This window comes from Elaeis guineensis, chromosome 13 (assembly GCF_000442705.2).
Source record: "Elaeis guineensis isolate ETL-2024a chromosome 13, EG11, whole genome shotgun sequence".
NCBI lineage: Eukaryota > Viridiplantae > Streptophyta > Magnoliopsida > Arecales > Arecaceae > Elaeis > Elaeis guineensis.
The window spans coordinates 70,777,446-70,800,850 of NC_026005.2; the positions used below are offsets into that span (position 1 = coordinate 70,777,446).

The following is a 23,405-nucleotide window of genomic DNA, read 5'->3' on the forward strand; positions in this document are numbered from 1 at the left end:
TGGCTAGATTGGGTGTTATTCATTCCCATTCCATAACCCAACTCCTCCAACTATACATCCTCGCTTGCTTGATATTATATAGAACCTATTGTGCCCACGGAAACTTGACGTTGGGCACCCAAAGCCAAATTCTAAGAAGACTCCATGATTAGTGTGACTCATTCTTGTGGTAGGAGAGAAGGGGAGTAGTACAGCGAGTGAGCCGGGCCGCCCATTACATGGCCTGGCTCGACCCGTTGCCCATATCTATGACCCCTTTCTATTAGCTCTCTTTGTTTCTCGGAAAGACGTGAATGGGACATGGCGGAGACACGTGGAAATAAACACATGGAGGTGCTACAGTGTGTGAACGTAAATTTTATTACAAAAGCGTGTAAAGGAGAAACTATGTAGTCCTGTAGAAATTAATTTGGTTGGACTAGAAGACTTGATATTATTGTGCGCATTAACCAAGATGTGCTGATTAACCCACTGAAAATAAGACTAAGGATGAGGATGGTAGTTGGGAGGATTGAATCAGATATAAGTCGGATCCTATGCAAGTTAGGTGGGAAATGAGTCAATCTATACTGGACCTACTTACTAAATAGATTAAAAATCTTGGTCGGATTTTTTTATTTTATGGAACAAATAATCCAACCTGGCTTGCATGACCCTTTTTTTTTTTTCCTGGTTACAATACCAGGTGTTTATGCTTTTAGAGTGACTAGAAATTATATACAGAAATTATATAAATAAAAAAAAAAAAAAAAAAGCTTGGTGGACCTAGTGTTAAGAAATTGGCTAATAAGGACCTTTCATTAGAGTCTGATCCAAATAGGAACTGGTCATTAAGTTTCTTTTTTATAGTAGCTAGGTTGAATTAGATTGAATGAATTAAACAAGCCAGCAGGTTTTCAATGGGATTCGCGGATGTTAGATAGATTAAGCGGGCCTCGAATGGACTAAAGATATCAGGTCATGACTTGAGGGTCAAAATGGCTTGACTCTAAAATATGAACTTTAACTTGTTGGACTTACTTATTTATAACTTAGACCTATTTATCCTAAATCTAAACTTACTTAAAATAGATTGATTGCAGCTTGCATCATAAGTTATTACCCATAGATGATAGATAAGAATATTTATAAGGTGTTGAGGGTGAAGATGCGAAAAAGGCAGTTTGCCTCACTACAGAGTTTATATTATAACAATAGGGATAAATGATGTGACCCTAATGAGACCCTGAAGTTTGAAATTTCAGTCATTAGCCTCCAGAAACCACCTGCAGTTTTTTAATATTTTTTTTCTTAAATTCTTACTATTGAGCCAGATAATTGCCATTTTATCCCACAAATCACAAATTTGGGAAAGAATCCATCCTAAATTCTTATATTTATGCTATTGCTATCTGTGTTTCTAGAATGTTTTAGAAATCGATTGCCAAAGCTTAAATATTCTAGATCCAACTTGCATACAATTGAATCTGGTTGGACGTGGGGTGGCGGTCAACAAGTTTTACCAAGATGTGCTATATTGACTATTTCAATCAAGTTTCTTGGGATTGAATTAACTCAACTCAAGTCTACAAACATCGACGTGCAAAGTTCCCCATCGGATTTGCTACTTGTTGAATTCCAGTCATTTTTGCCATCTATTTCTTTCGCATCTTTAAATCTTCTTCCTAAGAACAATAAGGATGCTTTTGGTTACACTTTCTAATTTTTAATTTTTAATTTTTAAAAAATATTTTATTTTTATTTTTATTTTTAAATAAAAATAAAAAAATAAAAAATATGTTTGATAATAACATTATTATAAAGCAAAAAATAATGTTTGGAGATGACAGAAGTTCGATGAGGGAGAAAAATTCAGGAAGGGAGGAAGAAGGAGGTGGAAAGGTGAAGAGCTCGATGAGAGAGAAAAATTTGAATTTTTTATTTTTTTGTTTGACATTTTAAATATACGAAAGTAAAAAATAAATTTAAAAATAAATTTTAAAAAATAAAAAAAATTATTTTATATATAAAATAATTATTTTGATTTTTTTTAATTTTATTTTTTACTTTTCATGATATTATCAAATATTATTTTTTATTTTTATTTTTTAAAAATAAAAAAATAAAAAAATATTTTTTTAATGACTAACCAAATGCATTTTAAGTCTTGCTGTGGCCTTTTCTTACTCTTTTACTTCTACTTCAGAAAGATAGTTGTGCACAAGGCCAGCACATATCCGATTGCATTCTTTCACATCAATATCCAAGTAATTATAGGAGATAAGTACCCTATCTAGCATATTCCTTACCTACCTATTAAATGGGGTGGAGAGAGAGAAATTTTTCTAACTAAAATTCAAAAAGTATTAAAAAAATTACTCTTTTAATTATTTTTTAAAAATTAAGATTAAAAACTTCTATATATTTTTAAAATAAATTAATTTTTAGTGGGAATCTTCAAAAATAAAAAAAATCATACTTTTTTTTTGGGGGGGGAATCCACCCACATCAAATTAAAAAAAGAAAAGAAAAGTTCATTTCCGTGGTGATTTTAGCAATAACACCTCTATTTTTATTTTATTTTTCAAAATTTCAGTATTTTACTATTATATAAAATTAAATGTATTATTTTTGTTAATAAGAAGGGGTTGTGTCTCGCTTCCCCTGACCATCAAGCCTTCATAACATGCTTCCGTGGTTAAAGTCAATTACAAGACTGCCCAAACCCTTCTTATCCCTCCTTACTAAGTAAAACGCCCCGCCTAACCAGACAGCAATCTGCGCCCAAACGAAGCCCACCCTCACATTGCTACCATCCCTCTGTGGGACCCACACCATGTTGTGCCTTCAAGCGGTGGTCTATGTCTTGGATACCGTTCCCATTGGTATTTTCACAACGAACAACATCCCAAATTTAACTTTTCTATATTTTTTCTTTTATTAGCATATCTTTAGATTAATCTAGAGAGAGAAAGTGAGAAGTTGGACTCCCGGGGGGGGAGAGAGAGAGAGGGGAGAGCTTAGAAGGTGTTGGAAATTTCGGACCGTTTCATATTGGGCTGGTGGCGACGCCTTCTCTCCTCCTCTCTCTGCTACTTTCCGCTTGCTTCGGTTATCCTTCTCGCCAACAAGCACGCATTCTTTACTCTTAAAAAAACGCCGACGTTGCTTGCACGATCTCCCAGGGGAAGGAGCCCAGCCCCGGTCTTTCTCTTTCCGAGAAGGGAAGGAGGGGAGTCCTCAAATGGGTTCCTCCCTCTTCGCTTTCTGGTGACGGGGATCGGCGAAAGGTACGATCTTGATGCGTGTTTCCAACTTTTTCTGAGCTCAAAAGGCCTCTTTTTTGGTCTTTTCTGGGATTTATGGTGATGGGAATTGCCTCAAGATGCGATCTCGATATGTTTGATATTTGTGATGATCCGTGTGGCGTCTTTTTTACGACTTTATTGGTTTTATAGAAAAAAGATTGGATCTTTCTTGGGTTTTTGATATTGGTGTGGTTGCTTTCTTGTATTTTTATTTTTATTTTTTCTGTGATGGTGAATTAGATTTTGCAAGGATACGATCTTGATTGGTGTTTCTTGTGCTTTATTGCTTTATTTGAGTTGATATAATATTCGAACATATCTTTCTGATTTGGTAAAAATTAAGATGGGATTTTCTCTGTTCTTGGCTTGTTTCTTGTGATCTTTACTAAATATTTTGATTGATTGATGAAATCTGTTTTCAGTCCGTATGGGTTTTGGATTTCTTGGTGATGATGAAGAGAGTTGATTGAAAAATGGTTGGATCTTGATGGGTTTCTTTTTGATCTGTATAAAGTCATCAGTTTGATTTTTGTAGAGTTTGTTTAGATGAAGAGATTGAATTTTTGATTTCAAGGCTTTTTCAATGTATTTTATTCTTTCTATGATTGCAGGAAAGAGTGAATGTTATAACGCATGATCTTGAAACTGAGGTGTTTTAATATATCATATTCTTTCCATAATGTATTTATATGAGTAAAGATGGTGCCATTTCCTTAGTTTTGAGTTCCCTTAATTTCTTTATTTAATGAACTTAAACTGATGAGCTTCAGTAGAACGCATTATCTCCTGAAGGTATTTAAGAAAGATGGGGATACTTTCTTATGTTTCAAGTTTTCTTGCTTTCCTGATTGGGAAAGGATAGTAAGATTCTTCTATACTTCTTTCTTTCTTTGCTTCCCTGTTCTGGATATTGGATAAAGATCACCTTAGATCATTTTTTTTTGTTTAATTTTTCTGAGCGAAGATCTTAATGATGACGATGACACAAATTCGTGGTTTGAGGAACTTCAGTACTCTAAACATTTTTAAATTCTTTAGTGAAATTTAACATATTTCATTCTTTCAATGAAATAGATTGCAGAACTATCCTACTTCTAATTCCTCGTTTTATTTGTCTCATTTGTTTCAGTTGTATCATAGGATGAATATGTTGGGTAGGGGAAAATTGCTGCTGTTTGCCTTTCAATTTAAATGAGGTTGCCCTCTCTTTTCTATATTTAGGGTCACAAATTTTCTTTCTTAAAATAGATTAGGTCCATGTTATTGATGAGCCTTAGTATAGAAGTTAGTCTTCGGTTTCCTTTTCTTCATTGTTATTTGAAGATTCAGGGTTGTTTTTTTTCTCAAGTTGGTGTTGAAAGATTGCAGAAGTTCGTTGCTTTTTAGTTTTTAACTCTATGTTCTCTCATATTATGAATGACTCAACTTTGCTTATTTCTTTTGTTTTCATGATCATATTGGGAGTTTTGAAGTAAGCCTACCTACACCAATAATTTCTATGGCTGTTATAATATTGTTTGTATTGCTATGATCCTGCGAAGTATTATCCATATCTTTCAATAAACTATTGCATGCTATCCTTTCTTTAATTGTAAGGGCACAAAAAAAAAAAAAAAAACAAAACAAAACAAAACAAAAAAAAAAACAAAAAAAAAACCAAAAAACAAAACAAAACAAAACAAAACTACTGTCTATCATTATTCATAAATGAAGGTTATCTTGGTGTCGGCATTAGCACCCAATTGATTAAAAGAAAATCTGCATTTTTATGTCTTACTAGAGTTCTGAAGAAGTTCTGATCGGATTGTGCATAAGTCTGTGTTTGTTACTTGTGTTTCAGGTTGAGAAGCAATTAAAGGATTCACAGCAGTCATCCTTGTCTCAGTTTCAGAATAACATACCAGGTACTACTAAGGGACTCTCTTAGCCTTTCATTTTTCTGGCTTCATTTGTGTGTGTGTGTGTGTTTGGCTAGATGTCTTTCTTCCCCTCCCATCTGGGGTTGTGGGGCGTGGGGCGGGGGAGATGCTGATTGCTAGTGACCTTGTTCTTATGGGGTCGATCAGGTTAAAATAGACACACATGCCTACATTACCACAAACAAACAATCTGCCATTTATGTTCTGAAAATGACTTTACTTTAGTGACTAACATCATCCAGTGGGCACCTCTAATTTTTTTTTCCCGCCTCCTCTCTTTTGGGGTGGGAGAGTTAATTGCTATTTTAACTTGTTCTTATGTGGTAGATCAGGTTAAAATATACAGACATACCTATATTACTACAAGACAAACAGTTTGCTAAATGTTTTCTGAAAATGGCCTTACTTTAGTGCATTAATATCATCCAGTTTGCACCTCTATTTTCAATAGAATTCTTATATAATCAACTATTTTATTTATATCTAGTAAACCTGCTTTGCATGTTATGTTTGATAGGATCATCAGTCAACAGTTCTAAGGCATCCTTTGCTGGTTCAGCAGTGAAAACTAAAGCTTGTTGAGTGAAAGAGTCTAATCAGACAGTATTCTTAGCTTCAATCTCTTGAAAATTGGGACGAATATGAAAGAACCTTATTTCTGATGAAACGTCCCATCTCTAGAGATATTTACTATGCTTGCTATCCCAATAAATCCTTGTACGAAAGATCTGTTGTGGATGGTCCTTTGCTGAATGCTAATTCTTTGAACCTAGCAAACAAAACAATGTTTTGTAGCTTTTGATTCAATATTCTGCTATATCCTACAAATCATATTTACTGATTAAATATAGTTAGTTTATCACTGGAAATTTTGAATAATTTTATCTAAAGTTATGCCTTGTGCTCTTTAAGTTCTTCTCTTTCATTCATTTGCTCCCATGTCTTTGCTAACGGGATTGTGAATGTTTTGCAGTGGCATGCAGTCTTAACTGCAGAAAATTGAGATCCTGACCTTCTCCCAATGGACGAGGAGGCAAGAGAGAGGGGTATTATCTCAGGAACCCTGGGGATTGTTGAGCCTAAAGGAGGGGAGAGGATAAATTGGACCGGGAAAACATCTTCTAGAGGCTCACCTTCTTTTTCGAACAGTGATGCAAAGCCTCTGCCTCGATATCTCCAAACTTCTGTAAAGTCATGCCATGATTTTTGTAAGTATGGAAGGAAACATGGTTTTGAAGGGAAGGAAAGGCATTCCTTTCTTCGCAGATCAAGAAATAATGTTGTCACGGGTGAAGAGCAAAATGAGGCAAAAGCTTTGGATTTCGGAGAAAGAGGGAAGAGACCTGTAAGTAAACCGAAAGCCTCACCGATGCAGAGAATTGAATTTTCTGATAAACCAAAAGCCATCAAGAATAAGGCTTTGTCAGCAACCAAGGGACCTGGATTCTTGGAGAAACATGTCAGCAAGGAGTTGCAGACTCTGTCACCTGGCCATAAAAACATTGCATCCGGCAAGCGGGCAATTCTCGCTGCATCCCCAGAAAATGAACAGATAAAGTTAAAAAGCCTCGACACACGTGGCAGAAAGGAGAGACAGATAATTAAACAGAGGTCTCCACTGCAGACAAAAACTTTCCTGAACAAGCCCAAAGTTTTGAAGCAAAAAGATCCATCCTGTGGCAATGAAGTTGATGCATGCGGGAAGCCTGGTACGATGAAGGAAAAGACCGTGTTATCTGCCAAGAAAGCTATGGCATCTGTTAAGCCCAAATTGCTCAGGCAGATATCTGTGAAGAAACCTGTGACAGCTGCTAAACCAGTTATTATTAAGCCAAAGGCAACGGGGCCTCCCAAGAGTATTGGTATCTCTGCTAAACCTGAAATCTCTTTGAAGGCAAAGAAGACTCCAGAGGTAAAGTCTGCATCCCCATTAACTCCTTCAGCAGGTTTAGCTAGTCGAAGGAATCGGGAGCACAAGACATCTCAGGTTCTGGGAAAGACAAAAGTTGGAGAAGGAAAAGTATTGAGACCATCAACAGCTTCTTTGCCTGCCAAGTCTGCTCGTAATGGTGTCTCAAACTTGCAACTGACGAAGCATACCAATGCAAAGCTCGCTACTCCTGTAAAAGGTCAAGAAAATGTTGAAAATACCGCACATGATAGTGGAGAAAAGGTTGAAAAGGCTGAACATGACATTGATGGGAATGAGGAGAAAACATTGTTTGTCATTGAGCCCAAAGAAGAGAATGCTGATTTGGACTTGATGCAGCAAATATCTGATGGCCACCAGACATTAGAATCAATTTCGCTTGACGAGGAAGAGGTTGAGGAACCTGAATCTGTGTCTGGATTTAGTAAGTCAAGTGAATCACTATTTGATGATGTGGGAACGGAAAGCAACAGCAGTGATGAATTATCAAAGGGTGAAGACAGGAGAAGACCACGAAGAACTTCAACCATTCACCCAGAAGATAATATTCCTGCGCCTTACAGATTGAAGTTTAGGAGAGGTAGAGTAATTGAACTGCAGCCTGAGAGCAATGGTCCAAGAAGGCTCATATTCAGGAGAAGAGGAGTGGCGGGTGAGAACCCAAATGGTCGTCTAGTAGGGAGGAGAAGTTTTAGGCGGAGGAATGGGATGGATGTCTCAAATGATCCAAATCCACAAGCTCAAGGTGTGGTCCTGAGGCATCAAGATGAACAGGGGAAGAAAGGGACTCAGAGTCTGTTCAATAATGTGATTGAAGAAACTGCAAGTAAGCTTGTAGAGACCAGGAAGAGCAAGGTGAAAGCTTTGGTGGGCGCTTTTGAGACTGTGATCTCCCTTCAGGATAGCAAACCAGCATCTACAGCCTAGGTTGGTGGTAAAGTGACTGTCTTTCCATGATGATTATACGAATGATCATGGTCAGACTGCAATACAGTACATTGTTAAATATAACTCAGAATGTGTTGAGTATATATCGTATATGCTCCGACTCTACAAGTATACATGAAGTTGGATTTATGGAAAGGCTTGTGTGTATATCTGTAAATGAAGAGATGTATGTCGAGAAAAGTAGCTTGGGTTGAAAAGGTTTGGAGTCTGCATGCATTATTTTCTGTTGTGTTGCTTTATTTGTGTTGCTGGGACGAACTTATTCACTTTATTTTTTAGTTCATGCTAATTGTTTCTTCTTGGAACTGTACTTAATAAGCCCAGTAACATTAGGTGGATTGATATTTGTTTGAATGAGTGTATTTGTATTGTTCATTCGATGAGTAAGTTGGCCATGAGTTTCTTACAGAGAAGGTTGGATCTTGCAAATTACATGCATGTAGTTTCTGGTATATTTATAAATGATAGTGACCAAATATCAACAATTCTTATAGAGAGGGATAGATTTTATGATTTGTTTTATGTGTCTGATATTTCTTCTGCTTAAAACTTTTTCCCCTTTGGTTTACTGATCACATGACTTTGATTTTTTTCATTTACATGTTGTGAATTAGATTTGATGAATCTATGCATCCTAGGTGGCCAACCTTTACTTGAGATAAAATTGAGCTCATTCTGTGTTCATGACTTCGTGACTAAGAGGGTTGAAATTCTGGGGTAAATGGGATGCTCAAAGTGTATGTCTTCTATGTATAATGAGATCTATGTCGAAGAGAAGTATATTGGACCGAAAGATCGGTTGGACTACAAAGCTTTACAAGGTTTGCATGCTGTCTTGTTGCCAGCTTGTCTGTTCCTGGTAACATGGAAGTGATTCCGTTCTTCTTTTGATTCTAATGTGATTCTTTATTTATACACATTTAAATGTAGAGAGGGCAACCTCATTCGTGTTCTTTTTTGAGGATGGTAAACTGACTAGTTTCATCAGCTTGAATCTGCTATTGGTGATTTTGAGCCATAGTCTGATGCTAGTTTGGATAGTGTCAATTTTGAAATCAGAACTAGTAAACCTACATTTATATTATACCTTAATATAATATTAAGCCAGATTTCTGATATAATATTATACCTTAATAGCCAGATTGATATTTCGTCAATGTATGAAATGTTTGATCTATGTCCATAGCCAATTGGTGTCATGCGACCTAGTCCTCCATATGAACAAATGGCAGGTTCTTACTTAAAGAGCATACCAGAGATGTCTCCCCTGCATGCAACTATTTCTCGAGCCTTCTCTCCAAGGAGTTCCCGGGAAAATAAGTTGTTATTCCACTATCTTCTGAAAGGATATCTGAAATGATATCTACCTCTGTCCTATGACATGCTATTGTATTTGATTATATAAAATTTCATCCATTACCGTAAGTACATGGTGGACTTATTGCTGATAGGATGCTTTTCTCCCTCTGCTAGCTTTCTCTATTTACTGAAAAGAAGTAACTATTAGCTAATAGGCTAACAAAGGATAAATTGGATGGCCTTACATGTTAATTTGCAGCGCATATGATTTTCTTTGATGTCTTTTCATAGTTCATGAGTGGATGATGTAGGAGGCAAACTTGAATATGAGAATGGAAATTGGGAGCCCTTCTTAGCTTAATAACTTCTTCTGTGTTTCTGAATAATATTGCAACTGATCTCGCAGCTTGTTAGGCATTGTTCATGATAATAGAATCCTCCTAACATACATCTAAAATAAGAAAATCTGCATGATTTCTTTTGAGCAAAGAAAATCTGCATCTTAGAGGCACCATGATCATAACTTCCAAGACCTCATATATGCTTACATATATACATATCTAAGCACAAATATGTGTGTGTGTGTCATGAATGCATGTGCTACATAGTAGCTAAGTACTATACAAAACTTTTATGCATCTTTTCAAATAATTAGTGTCAACCAGTCTTGAATTATCAATATACTGATCTCAGATGTTGCTAAATGTCTATCTTGTTGTTTCCCCCACCATTAGTTTATAATGCTTGCGCCTCTGCATTCTTATTTTATTCGGATACTTCCTTCTAAAACACTCTCAGAGGTTTGCAGGTCTCCAATCAATGGAATGCGTGCTGCATCACTCTAAAAAGAAAGATATATAATTCAAAACTCTTATGATCCTATCGGATCTTCAAACTAAATCACTACAAGAAAACTAATCTAACTCGAATAAGGAAAACTGTGGTCGACATATCTAACTTTGCCCTTTTGTATGACCCATTAAAAACTTTCAACTGGAGAAGCTTCTCTAGAGCTGGTCCCTGACATCTTGAATTGGAGCAACCATCTTCCATTACGATCAACAAAAGACTTTCGGGCATATTTGTTTTATGAGCAGAATCGGAGTTGGCATCAGGAAGGAATGAGATGATGGAATGTGAATCAGAATAGCCATATTTCTCAATATATTTTATTTGTGAATAGAATTTATTTTGAATATTAGAAAAGAGCTGAAATTGGAGCATCTCTATTCCTCTTTAGAATCAGAATAAAAATGAGATTTTTTTTAGACAAACAGGTAGAATGAGAGTCACTCATTTTCATTTTTATGTCAAAATCTAATTCCCTCCAACCAACCATTAAGTGCAATTTGATTGAGACCCATCTATTTGTCAGTTCATGAGATGGTAAAGCTATGCCACTTGAGGTCAGGACTGCCAAATTGCAGTCCACTTCCCAACTTGGAACATCAGACCCCAACTGGCCAAGTTGTTTAGATATGGCCTCATTATTTTGGGCGGTTTGACGTCAGCAAAGACTTTGGATGAACAGATATCTTCCAAGTTGGACAACTCTCGTCCAATCCCCTATGCTCTGCCTTCTAAGAATATACCTTCTTTTGTCTGTCAATTATTGATAAGAGAAGTATTAAGACACTAGAAATAGAAAATAAATAAGAGAAAACAATGTTTAGCAATAATAAGAGGAGTTCAGAAGATGTCACCCATTCAGAAATATCATCTTAGCTTGGCTCTGTCTTTATAATAAGGTCTGAAATATGCAACCCAGGGTTAAATTTGGAGTATGGAGATATTAAATATCTCATTAAAAAGATAAATCTTAGTGTTAAATGGAAATGGCAATTATTGAAAGAAGGTCAGTATTTTATGATGTGACAAAAGAAACTTGCATGTGGTCTACGTTCATTGCATTTAAGCAACAAAAACGCCGTCTGCTGTTCATGCAAGAGGGCTGGTTGGATGGTTCCAAAGGCCCTTTCCGGTGGTCGTCCACGTTAGAAACCGTGTACCGCCGACACAACGGAACAATATCCCGGCCTCTAAAAGCCGGCTCTCTCACGCCTCCGGAAGGCCAATTGGAAAGTATCGGAGACCGGGGTGACGAGATTTCCATTAAGACGAAAATACCCCCGGAAAGCGACAAATTCTCGCGTCTTGTCTCATGGACAGCGTGGGCGTTGCCGGAATTCTTTCATTGGTGAGGGGCATTTTAGTACTTCCGTTCCCCGTCGCCATGCGAGCGCCGATCTTTCTTAGTTCTTAGCGCTCTCTCTCTCTCTCTCTGGCTGAGCTCTAGAGAGAGGGGAAGGGAGAGATTTCTCTTCCCTTTTCTCTCTCGGATGCGAGAAAGGGCAAAAAAAAGAGGATAATTTCTGCAGCAAAGGTGAGAGATTGATGGAGTTTCTTGTTTCTTCTGTGAAAAATGTGGCATTTTTTGCTTATTTTTGTGCTGTTTGAGGTTTGAGAAGTTTTTCGCTATTTTTTTTTTTTGAGGATTTTTTCTGGGTGTATGTGTTGGATTGATGATTTTGGTAGGGTTTTTGATTGGGTGGTGGGATATTTGTGTTGGGAATCCTTGGGGAGGGGGAGATGCGATGGGATCTTGCATGCATTGTGGGAAGCGCTAGGTAACGGGAATCGGAGAGGAATGTTGGAATTTTGATGGATTGGAAGCATGGGGGTGCACGAAGATATGGGATTAGATTGTGAAATTATGTTTAGTGAACCTGGAAGCAACGGATTGGAGATTTTCTTCTCCTTCTCGTTGGTGGGGATGGAAGACTTTGGAGTTGGGAACGTACTATTTTTCTTATAAAATTTAATACTGAATATGTAGGATGATGGAATTGATTAATGATCTGAGATTAATGTATGGTGTGACAAATATATGTTTCTCTTTTATGGATGAGATTTCACTGAAAAAATGATTGCTTGATGAAACATTCTGTAGCAGCATGCAAATCATACTTATGTGCTTAGTCCGTTGAACCGGAAGCATAAAGATAAATTAGATTTAATATTTGATGTGTTTCTATCTTGATCCAGACAGCATGTATGAATGCAACATTTGATGAATGGATTCTTTAGTGTTCTACCTGTATGCTCTTACTTATGCAGTGAATCTTGGTTCCTGCCGATGCCTGGTCTTCTTGGGAAGCCTATGATGCATTTTCGATCTGAACCACTATTGGATTACTGTGGGCCAAACCAAGAGTCATCAATAAACTAATTCCCCCGCGCCCTGCCGCCCCCCCCCCCCCCCCCTTCCCTTTTGTAAATGTGTTCAATTGATTAATAGATTGCAACCTTTTTTTTTTTTTTTTGCTCTTTCTTATTATAACAGGGTGGAATGATGTTGGTAGTAAAGCAGTATCGCTGCACACACTCATCAACTTGTATATGTATGAAAGGTCATCTGAGTGAGGATGCAATTTTTCTTGTGTTTCAACACCTAAATTGGAACCCCAGATTGATTGCTGTAATGTCATGTGTTTGCAAATGGTTTGATGAGATCGCCAAGCGGGTTTTGTGGAAGGAGTTTTGCCGAACAAGGGCTCCGAAGATGATGCTAGATTTGCAATCCAGTGGAAGCCACAGTGTTGATGGAAACTGGAAAGCACTTGGGAAGCTTCTTATCTATTGTTCAGGTTGCAGCAAAGGGGGTCTGTTTAATACCGTCCATATTCTGGGTCACTTTGTTTACAGGAGTCGGTTTTCTAGGACTTCAGGGAAAAGTTTTCTTATTCCACAATGCAGAACAGATGTGTTGTATGTATCAGACCCTTGTGAGCATCTTGATCAGGGAGAAGAGGGTGATGTGGGCTTTTTTCGTGGTGTCTTCAAGTCATTTTCTGTTTCAAGAGTTAGGAAGATGCTGATTGACAGGCAGGCAAAGTTTCATCCCACAGAGGTGTGTCCGTACTGTAAAGCAAAGTTGTGGAGCATGCTGCAAGCAAACATGATACCAAGGAGTGCTGCCAGCAGGTTAGATGCTTATGATGATTCCATAGAGTATTATGTATGCCTCAATGGCCATATGCTGGGAATATGCACTCTCTTACCACTCTCAGACTCGGAGGAGGTGTCAGAGTTGGAGTGATGCTTGGAATTTGATGCAGGTGATCCTCCTGATCACTCTTTGTTTCCTTATCACCATTTGAATTTTGGGGACATGAGTAGTCCGCTCAAGCTCCTCATTTGATGCATTGTAAAATATGTGAGATAAAATATAGTTACTGTAGCCTCCCTAATATGCATCTGATTCCATGTAGACCTACTTGTCCAGGTATCTATTTGAGCATGTTACTAACTCAAAAAAATAATAATTAAAATAAAAAATAAAAACAAAAAGATTGTTTTTAATAAGGAACATTTGTGAATCTTGATTTCATTTCTTTCTGCTGTTATTTAAATTTAAACAAATTGCGATGATACCATGCTTTATTGGGCTAATCTCTTCAAAACAATTTTCTTTGTTCTTATTATAATAATGGTTGCAGTTTGCCAACATTATTGGAAGTAATGAGTGCATGTCGATTTACCATCATCAAATGAAGGTTACCTGTCTATATGTTTGAAATTCCATGCATTGAGTAATCTAAATATGTTATACGATATGATGAAACTGAATTAGGTGTATGCAAAATATTCTCAAAAAATGTAACTATGCAACAAGAAATCTGTGAAGAAAATCTGAATTATGGTGTCCTATAAATTTTGACTTTGTATGATAGTTTTGTAAACTAATCTTCAGCTTTAATGTTTTGGAGAACATTCTGATCTCTTTTTCTTCTACATTTCCTTTGACATGTTATTTTCTTTGTTGAGCAGGTTTTCAAGTGTTGAAGAATCTTTATTCCTGCATTACATTGTGGATCATCTTGGCTACTGTTCAAGAAAGATTTGGTAGAAGGGTGATGCAGGGATCTTCGCTCGCTATCATATGTAACAGTGCATGCAGATCACATAGGAGTTTATCTTCTGGCTCTGCAAGCACTGAGAAAGCTGTTCTTTCGTCTCTCATTCTATTTATTGCGTAAATGAAAGAATTTAGGTGATAGTCATAGCCCAATATCACTGTAATTGAATTATCATACTATTTTTGATGTATCCATTTGTAAAAATATGCTTGGCGTATGTAGTTTCCTGGCGTTTTGTCATCATTGAGGTTAATTTATTTTGTTCTGTCTAGAAGCATGTGCATTCTTCATTTTTCACCACTATCTTTTGTTTCTGCTTTCTGTTTCATTTGTTAATCTCAAGGGGTATTTGTATGTGATGTACATGACTTCCAAATTTCAACTCAATATATGATTCTTTCATAGCTTTGCTAAGCTCTATTCTTTATGCTCGGATCAGCAGAGTATTGGCAAGCAAATTGCCTCCAAATAATACAAATAAGATATCATGTGACAACACTGCTTCTACCATTTAAGTGATTTATCATAAGCAGGGGCATGCATGGGGGACTTTCCCTGTCAATCGTATCTTCCTGGCCTTCTCCATTGTCTTATATTCATCATTTCTTTTTCTTTCTTCTTCGAGGGCTTTTGCTGTACCAACAATTTTTTCAATCCTTGACAGCTCATTACGATATTCTTGTACTGCTCTTGCTCGCCTCCATTCCGATTCCCTCTGCAATTTCAGCAAAAAGTAGTTAGTTTTTGCATTAACCTTGTCAGCTAAGACATCATACATGTGCTATGTTGCCAGTGTCCTTCAAAGCGATCAAAAATTGCCATTTTCAATGGTCTGACCCACAGGATATGTGGCCCTAAACTTGATTGTGATGGCATGGAATTTACTGGAAGAAGTGCAGGATGACCTTCTAGGGAAATGTCTGCAACTGAAAGGTATCTGGAGCTTGAGATAAAGAACATTCTCTTGGTTTTCACTTATATTTTGGGCAAGGATTTTTTCATTTCTTAGGGAACTTCTTCTGTAAGATTCTTAGCTTTCCCTAGAATGCATAGAAAATGACTTACCTGTAGTGTGAAAGTATGCTTTTAGGTGGGGCAAAGTCTTCTTTGAAGTGTTTCTGTGAATCTTAGCATGAACAAGGAAGAATTGAAGAACATACTTAGGTGAAAAGGAAAATCATCCTCCAAAATTTGTCGGTGGACTTCTAGAGAAGTTGGCATACTCTAACCAAGCAAGAGGGGTTTATAATAGAACAAAACTTTGGTGGAAAAGCAGATTGGAGCTTTCGTTAAATTTGGCAAGATATATATATATATATATATATATATATATATATATATATATATATATATATATATATATATATATATATATATATATATATATTGTATGAGAAGATGCTTAAGCAACGATATATTGCTTGAAGAGCACTGGAGAAGAAGATCCAGTCGTCATTTGGATTTATAAAATGATTCCCTGGACTTGCAGGTCAAAGGCAGTGATAGTTCATGTAAAATTTATATGCTAATGGCATGTTGTCTGCTTTAGCATAGGAGTCAGCAAATAGTGTTTAGCAGATGTAATTTTTTCAGTGCATTGACCTATGGGAATTAAACCACCAAAGATAATTCCTCAATTTGGACTCTGTCCACCCTTATAGTGAGAACAAGCTATGGAAAAGCTGGAGCTTTGTCGGTTGTATACTTCGGATATTATTTTCTTGTCTCCATTGAAGTGTTTTGGGATTCTTGTGTTGTGGTTGACTTGTTACACAACTGCTTATGTTGGTCCATGGTTCACTAATCAAAGGCAGCTGACATTTCTTCTACTGTTATGAACACTTACCTAAGCTTGTGGTGCACCAAGGTGTCAGGACTCAGGACCATTATGGTCCAAATAAATATATAATTGGGTTGGCTGTGGCCATATCTATGAAGGGGAAACAAGGGTGTATAATTGTTGCATCATATGTTCTAGGTCAGTCCAGTTAAACCTCTTTTCGCTCCAATCGATGTCTGGCTTTCGCCTTCTTCTCAGTCTCCCACTCCAGGATGGTGGCATTCGCCTTGTCAAACCTGAGAAAAGGCATATTGCAGCAATTCATTTGCTGGAGCCTGGAGCAAGATGCAATGACACTACAGCATTTCATATTGTGTTGGATAATCATTAAAAACACATCATGGTTACCGCATTTTTATCCTAGCCATCTTTGCTTTCTCCCAGGCATCTGCTTTTGTTTCCGCTGTATTGGATTTTGCCCTCTTCCAACCCCCATTTCCTGTTCCAGAAACTGAAGCTCTAGGTTTTATCATGGATGGTTCTTGTTGCCCTCCTTGATCTTGTCGCTGTCCAAATCTCTTGCTACCTCTGTCATTTAGATACTTGTCGGGGGAAGTAGGTGTTTTCTTGATCGTAGGAGTGGTCTGCATTTCTTTTCCTGCCACTTTGTGATTAGCAGCAGAATCTTTCAGGTCTAACGTTTCTGACTTTCTCATGGAACTGCCCCCTGAAACTGGGTGGGTTTTTACTTGTTAAACATTCATTTTAGAGCTAAAACTTAAATTGCTTTTTATGCTTTGCATTGCATTTATTGTGAGAAAGTTGATGTTACATGCAACCATATTAACCACTAATGTAGTTGAGTTGGTAACTGACTGATGACCACATTGACTCAAACCTTTTTTCAGTGAATGTTGAAAGGTGGAAAGACAAAATAAAATGTACCTGGGGATTTCCCATCTTTTTCCTCAGTACCACTGAACCATCTGGAAGTTTTGCTGCTATCAGTTGGCTTATTCAAGCTTTCTTCTCTTTTGCTTGTGGTCTTGATAAAAGCGCTTCCTGATTCTTCTTCCAGTAGCGTGATAGCGTATGCAGCTGCGGCAATGGCAGTCTCAAACTCACCATCTCGTGCATCATCTACCTGGCTCATTTGGCCAGAGGATTGCCCCTGGAACCAGTTCTGTGTCTTCTTTCTTTCTGCATAAATAAAATTTTTGTTTCCTTGCATACTTCTTCTACAGCATGGCCGCAATTGCTTTGTTGCATATATTGAAGTTAAAAATTGAGGACTTGCATGGCATTGAAAAAAGAAAATGCAAGCATTTTTTATAATCAGGATAATTTAAGAGATAATGCAATTTCTCTTATTGTTTTGAACTACTTGTGTGCTTGATGGGAAAATGAACTTGTAATTAGGTTAAGAAAAGCAAATTAATATATAAAACTTACATATAAACTATGGTTGGCAAACCAAGTGCTAAGAAAATGACTAAAAGATGGTTACATGGGTTATCAATAGATGGGGATGGTCATCCTGAAGAAAAGATTAGTTGCTGTTAGAAAGATATTTGTAGCTGGTTTGGATGACCAATCATATTGGTTATCTTTTCTTATTTTTGAAAATAATAAAATTTAGCTTATATTACCATAGGTATAAGCTTTTTGCAATTGCTTATTTGAATGAGATAGTTGAAAGGAACAATCAGATAATACCTTCCTTGAAGGAAACTTTCTGCTGCAGAGGTAGCCTGCCTTCTCTTGTATTGCGGCGATCGTCCTCAGTTTCCTGTCCTAAACCAGAAAATCGTACCCTAACAAGGAATTAAAGTCTGAATCAGGAGGTCAATTAATAAAAAGAAGGCCATGGGAATAGAAAGTGAAAGAAAAAGGACATGCAGATTGATTTGTTGCATAAGCGAAGTAGCAACTTGTGTTGCCATTTTTTGGAGGACTTCTATAAGATGTCTGACATATTTTAAGATGCTACATATGACACTACATATGAATATCATGGGAGAGAAATAAAACGAGTATGGTACCTCTAATGATATTAAGATAAGTATATTGATCTAGGTTTTAAAAATTTAGGTACTTTTTGTAGATTGAATGCTGATATATAGCAAAGGACAAAAATATTAACTATAATTATATCCATAACCATTAGTCCCAACCATTTGGGGCCATTTTTTACCAATTCCAGCTCAGCAAGCATTTCTCTCAACCTTTATTATTGTGAAGAAAAGATTCATGCAATAATAAGAAGGGAAATCAATTTCACAATTCAGGATAAATATTGTGCCTTTTGATGTTTGAGGTCACAGAGACAGTCTGACCCTCCAAAAAAGTGGGTGAAAAAATGACCTAGAAATATATGTATTATATAAAACCAGTATTGTACCTCTAATGGTATTTGTATGTATTTATAAGTTTATTATACTAGGTTTTGAAAACATAGGTACTTTTGGTGGATTGAAAGGTAATATATAGCAGTGGACAAAACCAGTAACTATAACCATAACCATAACCATCAAGCCTTCTCCCAACTATGTGGGGCCATTTATACCAATTCTAGTTCACCAATCATTTTCTTTCAACCTTCAATATTACAAAGAAAAGATTCATGCGATAAAGTGGGAAAATAGAATATCTAGAAATAAATTATACTTGCTTTATTTCTCGGTTGCTGGAAAATACCTTGATGTTTTGTCCATTCTGGTGATCTAACTCTGTTTTTGTTTGGAGCCCTCAGGAGTTTGATGGGTTTGAGGAGGAAGAGAATCCATGGGGGCTTTATTGGAGTCCATGCTTGGAAACAAGGTCAGGATAGGTGTACCATATTTTTTAACAGGTTATGAGCAGGGAACAACTAAGGAGAACAAGCAAGGCGAGGTATTCTTGCCATGCAAGTGCTGATCTGTATTTGTAAAGCTGGTGGATGAAGGAAGGGATCCCTCTTTTCCATTGTGCATAGGTTTGAGCTGCTTCTTTATGCTGTTGTCTTTTGCCTTGGCTGAAAAGATAGCCTTAAAGACTGAAGAAAGATGCTCCTTTTACCTTTTCTCATATTTTGCTTTGTGCTCAATTCTACTTGCTCATTTTTGTGCTCTCTTGCAACAAACCTGCCTCAAGAAGAGATAAAGTATTTTGTCTGTGGAATATAAAAACAAATAGCAGGCGTTTCATTGTTTGGTGAAAGAATTTTATCTGAAAAGGGGCTTTTCTTCTCCTTTGCAGGATTATGATTGATAGGAAACAAATGAAAAAAATACTGAGAAAATATCAAAATTAACCAAATGTGGCTTGTGGAAAATGGAGGTGCTTGATTTGACTGGTTTCACTTCTTCTGCTTTCACTTCCTTTTTAGGGGGAGGAGTGAGCAAGATGATGAGTTTTTCAAGGCACTCTCAGGTTGCTCTATGGATTGATGGATCCAATGCTAAAATTAAGCCAGCTTTATCTGAACAAATTTCTTAGCTCTGACTACCATGAGCATATGCCAAAAATTTCCCAAGGCACTCTCAGGTTTTTCTTCTACTCGCAATTGCTACCATGAGCATACACAAACAAGATCTGGGTGTGCATGATGCCCGTTCTTCTTTTAAAGAGGAGCAGTTGATGGATGACTGTCATCAATGATGCCATGATGTGATGGCCCAACCCGAGTGACAATCCCAGCCCATGTAACAAAGCTCAAAAAAAAAAAAAAAAAAAAGGAAAATAGGGAAGAAGACTCTCAAAGGGAGTCTTCTTCCTCCTCTCGCCGGCTCCCAATCGGAGTCGGAGACGAGTTCTTTCCGGCTCTATTTAAGGAAGAGAACCCTCCTCTCTCCTCTCATCGAGAAATCCCGGGGCAAAACGGCGGCAATCGTCGGAAATTTCTCATGGAGACCCGTCACTGTGCCGTCCAATTTCTCGCCGGAAAAGCTTCGCCGGCGACGGAGGTAAGTCTCTTCCCCTTCCTCTCTTCTCTCCATTCCTTTCCGTGCCGATGTGCATGCTCACCGACGACCAGAGTCGCCGGATTTTGTTGCGGAAGTAACCTTCATTTTTTGACCGTTTCCCTTTGATTCCGACGCCGGTGGTCACCGTCGATCACTGGTTTGGCCTCTTCTTGCCGTCGGATCGTCTCTCCTCCTGCCGACGGCCGCCCCACGCCGGCTGCGCCACCGGCCGACCAGCCAACGAGGGGACCTCACGGTCCCCTGTTTTGGCCCAAAAGAAACCCACGGGAAAGAAGAAAAGAAGAAGAAGAAGGAGGAGGAAAAGAAAAAGAAAAAGGAGGAGGAAAAGAAAAGAAAAAAGAAAAGAAAAAGGAAAAAAAAAAGAAAAAATAAGAAGAAAAATAAAATAATAATAATATAATAATAATAAATAGGATTTTCTCTCCTCTCTTTTCTGTGAAGAAAAAGAAAAAAAAAAGAGAGAAATGAAAAGAAATGAAAAATTATTAAATTAATTAATAAATAATGATATAAATAATAAAATATGAGAAAGAGAGTTTCTCTCTCTTTCCTCTCTCTCTTCAGCCTGAACTAGTATTTTCTCTCTCTAGAATTGAACTTTCTCTCTCTAGAATCTTTCCTCTAGATTATTTCTCTCTCCTAAGATTTCTAGAATTTTGAGAAGAATGATGATGAATTTAAATAATCCTAGTGATTGATTTTTGATTTATGATCATCGGACGGTACACCGACATCTACTTTGATCAGATCAGATATTTTAAGATTTTATTTCTCATGATTTTATTGAATTATCCACATGATAATCTGAGCATGATTTGATCTGATCGATCGGATCTGTCGAATCATATTGTCTGAAGAATTCAAGATAAATTTTCTCTCTCTAAAATTTTCGCTCTCTAAAATTTTCTCTTTCTAAAATATTCTCTCTCTTGATTGATTCTTTCTCTAAAAAGGTTAGTCAATGAAGAAATTTCTTTCAATAGTTTTGATCTGATTCTAATGAAGAACCCTGATCCATGATTGTCAGACAGCGTACTGGCATCCACCTTAATCAGACCATGAATCTTTAGATTTGATTATCCATGATTTCGATCTAGCCATGATTTAATTTGATCATGTTGATTTCACCAATCGAGATATTGGACCAATCATAATGTTGGATTGTGTCATCTGATCAATTCAAATTGTACCTCATGAATTCTCTCTCCTCTGATTTTCTCTCTCTACTTGATTTTATGAAATCGATGAAGAAACCTCAGTCCTATCACTTCGAATCTGATTTGATCTGATAGTCAAACTTTGGATCGTTTAGGTCCTAATTAGATTTTGATTAGATGAAATTAGATGATCGGACCTAATCTAAACCGTTGAAATATGGTATTCGTATTCTTTCTAATTATTGAAATTGATTCTGTATAGGATTATGGATGTTTGATCATGGGATATCGCGATATAATTTACGAACAGAATTTTTGGAAGAAAAATTATAGAATTATGTGGATTTATTGGAATGCGTTCGAGGTAAGTAATGTTTCACTTTTCCTAGATTTATCGATAAATTATAATGTATTTTTCTGACATGATTTGTGAAACGATGCATGAATTGGATGAATGGTATTTTGTTATGAAAATATCTTATTTGAAATGTTATGATGAAGCATGATTAAACATATTGATTTCATGATGCATTACATTGATTGATTTCGATACTACGTGATTATATGTTTTATTATCGAAATTAGAATATGAAATATGATTTATGAAGAATTATGATATAAGAAACATGATGAATTGACAACCTAACTATGTAAAGGGCCCTGCCAATAGGGGCATATACGTTGGCAATTGATTGTCCTGAGGGTTTATGTCGCCAGCGAGACCAGCGACATGTCGCCAGAGAGACCAGCGACAAACCGCCAGTGAGACCAGCGGTTCCAAAGGATATGGCTGCCAGATGATTTGCAGCCTACCGCAAAGCAGATACGCGGTATTATGACCCTGTCACAGGAAAAATGTGGTCATAGCTCATGGTTGACGAAAAGAATTGAAGAACAAAAGAAATTGAAATCTGGAAAGAAACTTGAATTTTCGAAAAAAAAATGAATTTGGCATGAATTATATTGCATAATTGAAATTGATTTCGAATTGATGAACTTTATATGCTTATTTTCTATAAATGATTATTTACTTAAATGTCTGATGAAATCTGTTGAGAAGTGATCATTGCTTACTGGGCTGTCTAGCTCATTAACTCCTATTTTACTATTTTTACGGATGTTGAGGAATTAAGGTGATACAAGATATGAATGGAAGAGTGATCAGAAGCAGAATCTTTATACTTTTATTTTCGGTTGAAAGTCTTATTGAATTTGATATAAGGACTATGAATCATTGTTTTTATTGAGACATTAAAGAAAAAAAATTTAGGTCGTTATATTTTAGATTTAAATTGTTGACTAATTATTCCGCTGTTGTTTTAGGATAGTATGATAAGATGTCTTGCATGCTCATGGGAAGAGTTTTCTATGAGTATGCGGCGGTTGCCATGACCCTCGATTCACAATCTCGGATCGAGGGCGTGACACATGAGGTAGAGATCTTGAGAAGTCATGGATCACAATGGGCATCTGATTCTAGCATAGGAAGAAACTGAAGTGAACTGGTGTGACCAAGGAAGAAATCTAAAGAAATTGAAGCAGTGGCTTGATGGTTGATGCTTTTTTTTTCCTTCTTTGTGGAGGACTAGCACCTAAAGAAAGAAACTTTGGAGGGCAAGCAGCTAAAGAAGGAAACTTTGGCACCATTGCATAAATGTAAATAATAAACTGAAGCAACATGGGGATTGGTAGCTGGGTCTTCTCTTTTTTCTTCATCACATTGGCAAACAGGCAGCTCACGAAAAAGAAAGGTTTGTGTCTTGGGGTTTACTAACAGGCAGTTTAAAAATTGTGTTATAATGAATACCCACCGGTGCACTCTGAGATAATCAGCAAGAAATTAAGAAAAAAAAAGAAAAGAAGAAAAGAAAATTGAATATCTTTTCATATTTGTTTAAAGCAAAAAAATTGCAAGAAAAGTTGTTGAGAAAATGGTTAGAATATGATTAAGCTATATTAAGCCATCTGTCTATATTTTATTTTTTTTCTCAAAATTGCTATTTTTCGAAGAAGAAAAATTTTAGAACAGAAATCAGTATCTATATATATTAATCTTAAATTTTTTCTTATAGATCATCTTTTTATCATCAAACAATAGAAAAGTTGATCCATCGCTAGCAAACTTTATTTTCTTTTGCTCTCATGGCAACAAAACACAGAACTTAAAATTTTGACGCCCCTAAGCTGTGTAGGATAAACAA

At 36.7% G+C, this 23,405-nt stretch overlaps 3 protein-coding genes and 1 long non-coding RNA gene across 8 annotated transcripts; 3 read left to right on the top strand and 1 right to left on the bottom strand.

The window, feature by feature from the left end:
* Positions 1-2,961: 2,961 nt before the first annotated feature.
* LOC105056001 (uncharacterized) lies at positions 2,962-8,467 on the top strand. 2 transcript variants are annotated; one of them, XM_073247535.1, is made up of 4 exons: positions 2,962-3,269; positions 4,417-4,483; positions 5,128-5,191; positions 6,180-8,467. In XM_073247535.1, exon 4 carries the CDS (start codon positions 6,228-6,230, stop codon positions 8,061-8,063), a length of 1,836 nt encoding a protein of 611 aa, XP_073103636.1. In that variant the 5' UTR covers positions 2,962-3,269; positions 4,417-4,483; positions 5,128-5,191; positions 6,180-6,227; the 3' UTR covers positions 8,064-8,467. The 2 variants fall into 2 exon arrangements, with proteins under 2 accessions (XP_073103636.1, XP_010936363.2); XM_010938061.3 differs by lacking the exon at positions 4,417-4,483.
* A 2,989-nt stretch (positions 8,468-11,456) lies between these two features.
* On the top strand, positions 11,457-14,542 carry LOC105055999 (EID1-like F-box protein 2). The gene is made up of 3 exons (XM_010938058.4): positions 11,457-11,766; positions 12,727-13,501; positions 14,214-14,542. Exon 2 carries the CDS (start codon positions 12,733-12,735, stop codon positions 13,480-13,482), a length of 750 nt encoding a protein of 249 aa, XP_010936360.1. The 5' UTR covers positions 11,457-11,766; positions 12,727-12,732; the 3' UTR covers positions 13,483-13,501; positions 14,214-14,542.
* Position 14,543: 1 nt separating this feature from the next.
* LOC105056000 (uncharacterized) lies at positions 14,544-18,930 on the bottom strand. 4 transcript variants are annotated; one of them, XM_073247590.1, is made up of 6 exons: positions 18,780-18,930; positions 17,799-17,896; positions 17,028-17,282; positions 16,491-16,809; positions 16,297-16,378; positions 14,544-15,017 (listed from the first exon to the last, which is right to left on the bottom strand). In XM_073247590.1, the coding sequence occupies exons 1-6, from the start codon at positions 18,794-18,796 to the stop codon at positions 14,826-14,828; spliced, it is 963 nt and encodes a 320-aa protein (XP_073103691.1). In that variant the 5' UTR covers positions 18,797-18,930; the 3' UTR covers positions 14,544-14,825. The 4 variants fall into 4 exon arrangements, with proteins under 4 accessions (XP_073103691.1, XP_019709858.2, XP_073103693.1 ...); XM_019854299.3 differs by having other exon boundaries at positions 16,491-16,815; XM_073247592.1 differs by having other exon boundaries at positions 16,491-16,815; positions 17,028-17,340; positions 18,780-18,799.
* Positions 17,125-19,148, top strand: LOC140853254 (uncharacterized). Its single transcript, XR_012136280.1, has 2 exons — positions 17,125-17,262; positions 18,835-19,148. It is a non-coding gene; the product is annotated as an uncharacterized lncRNA (long non-coding RNA).
* Positions 19,149-23,405: the final 4,257 nt, after the last annotated feature.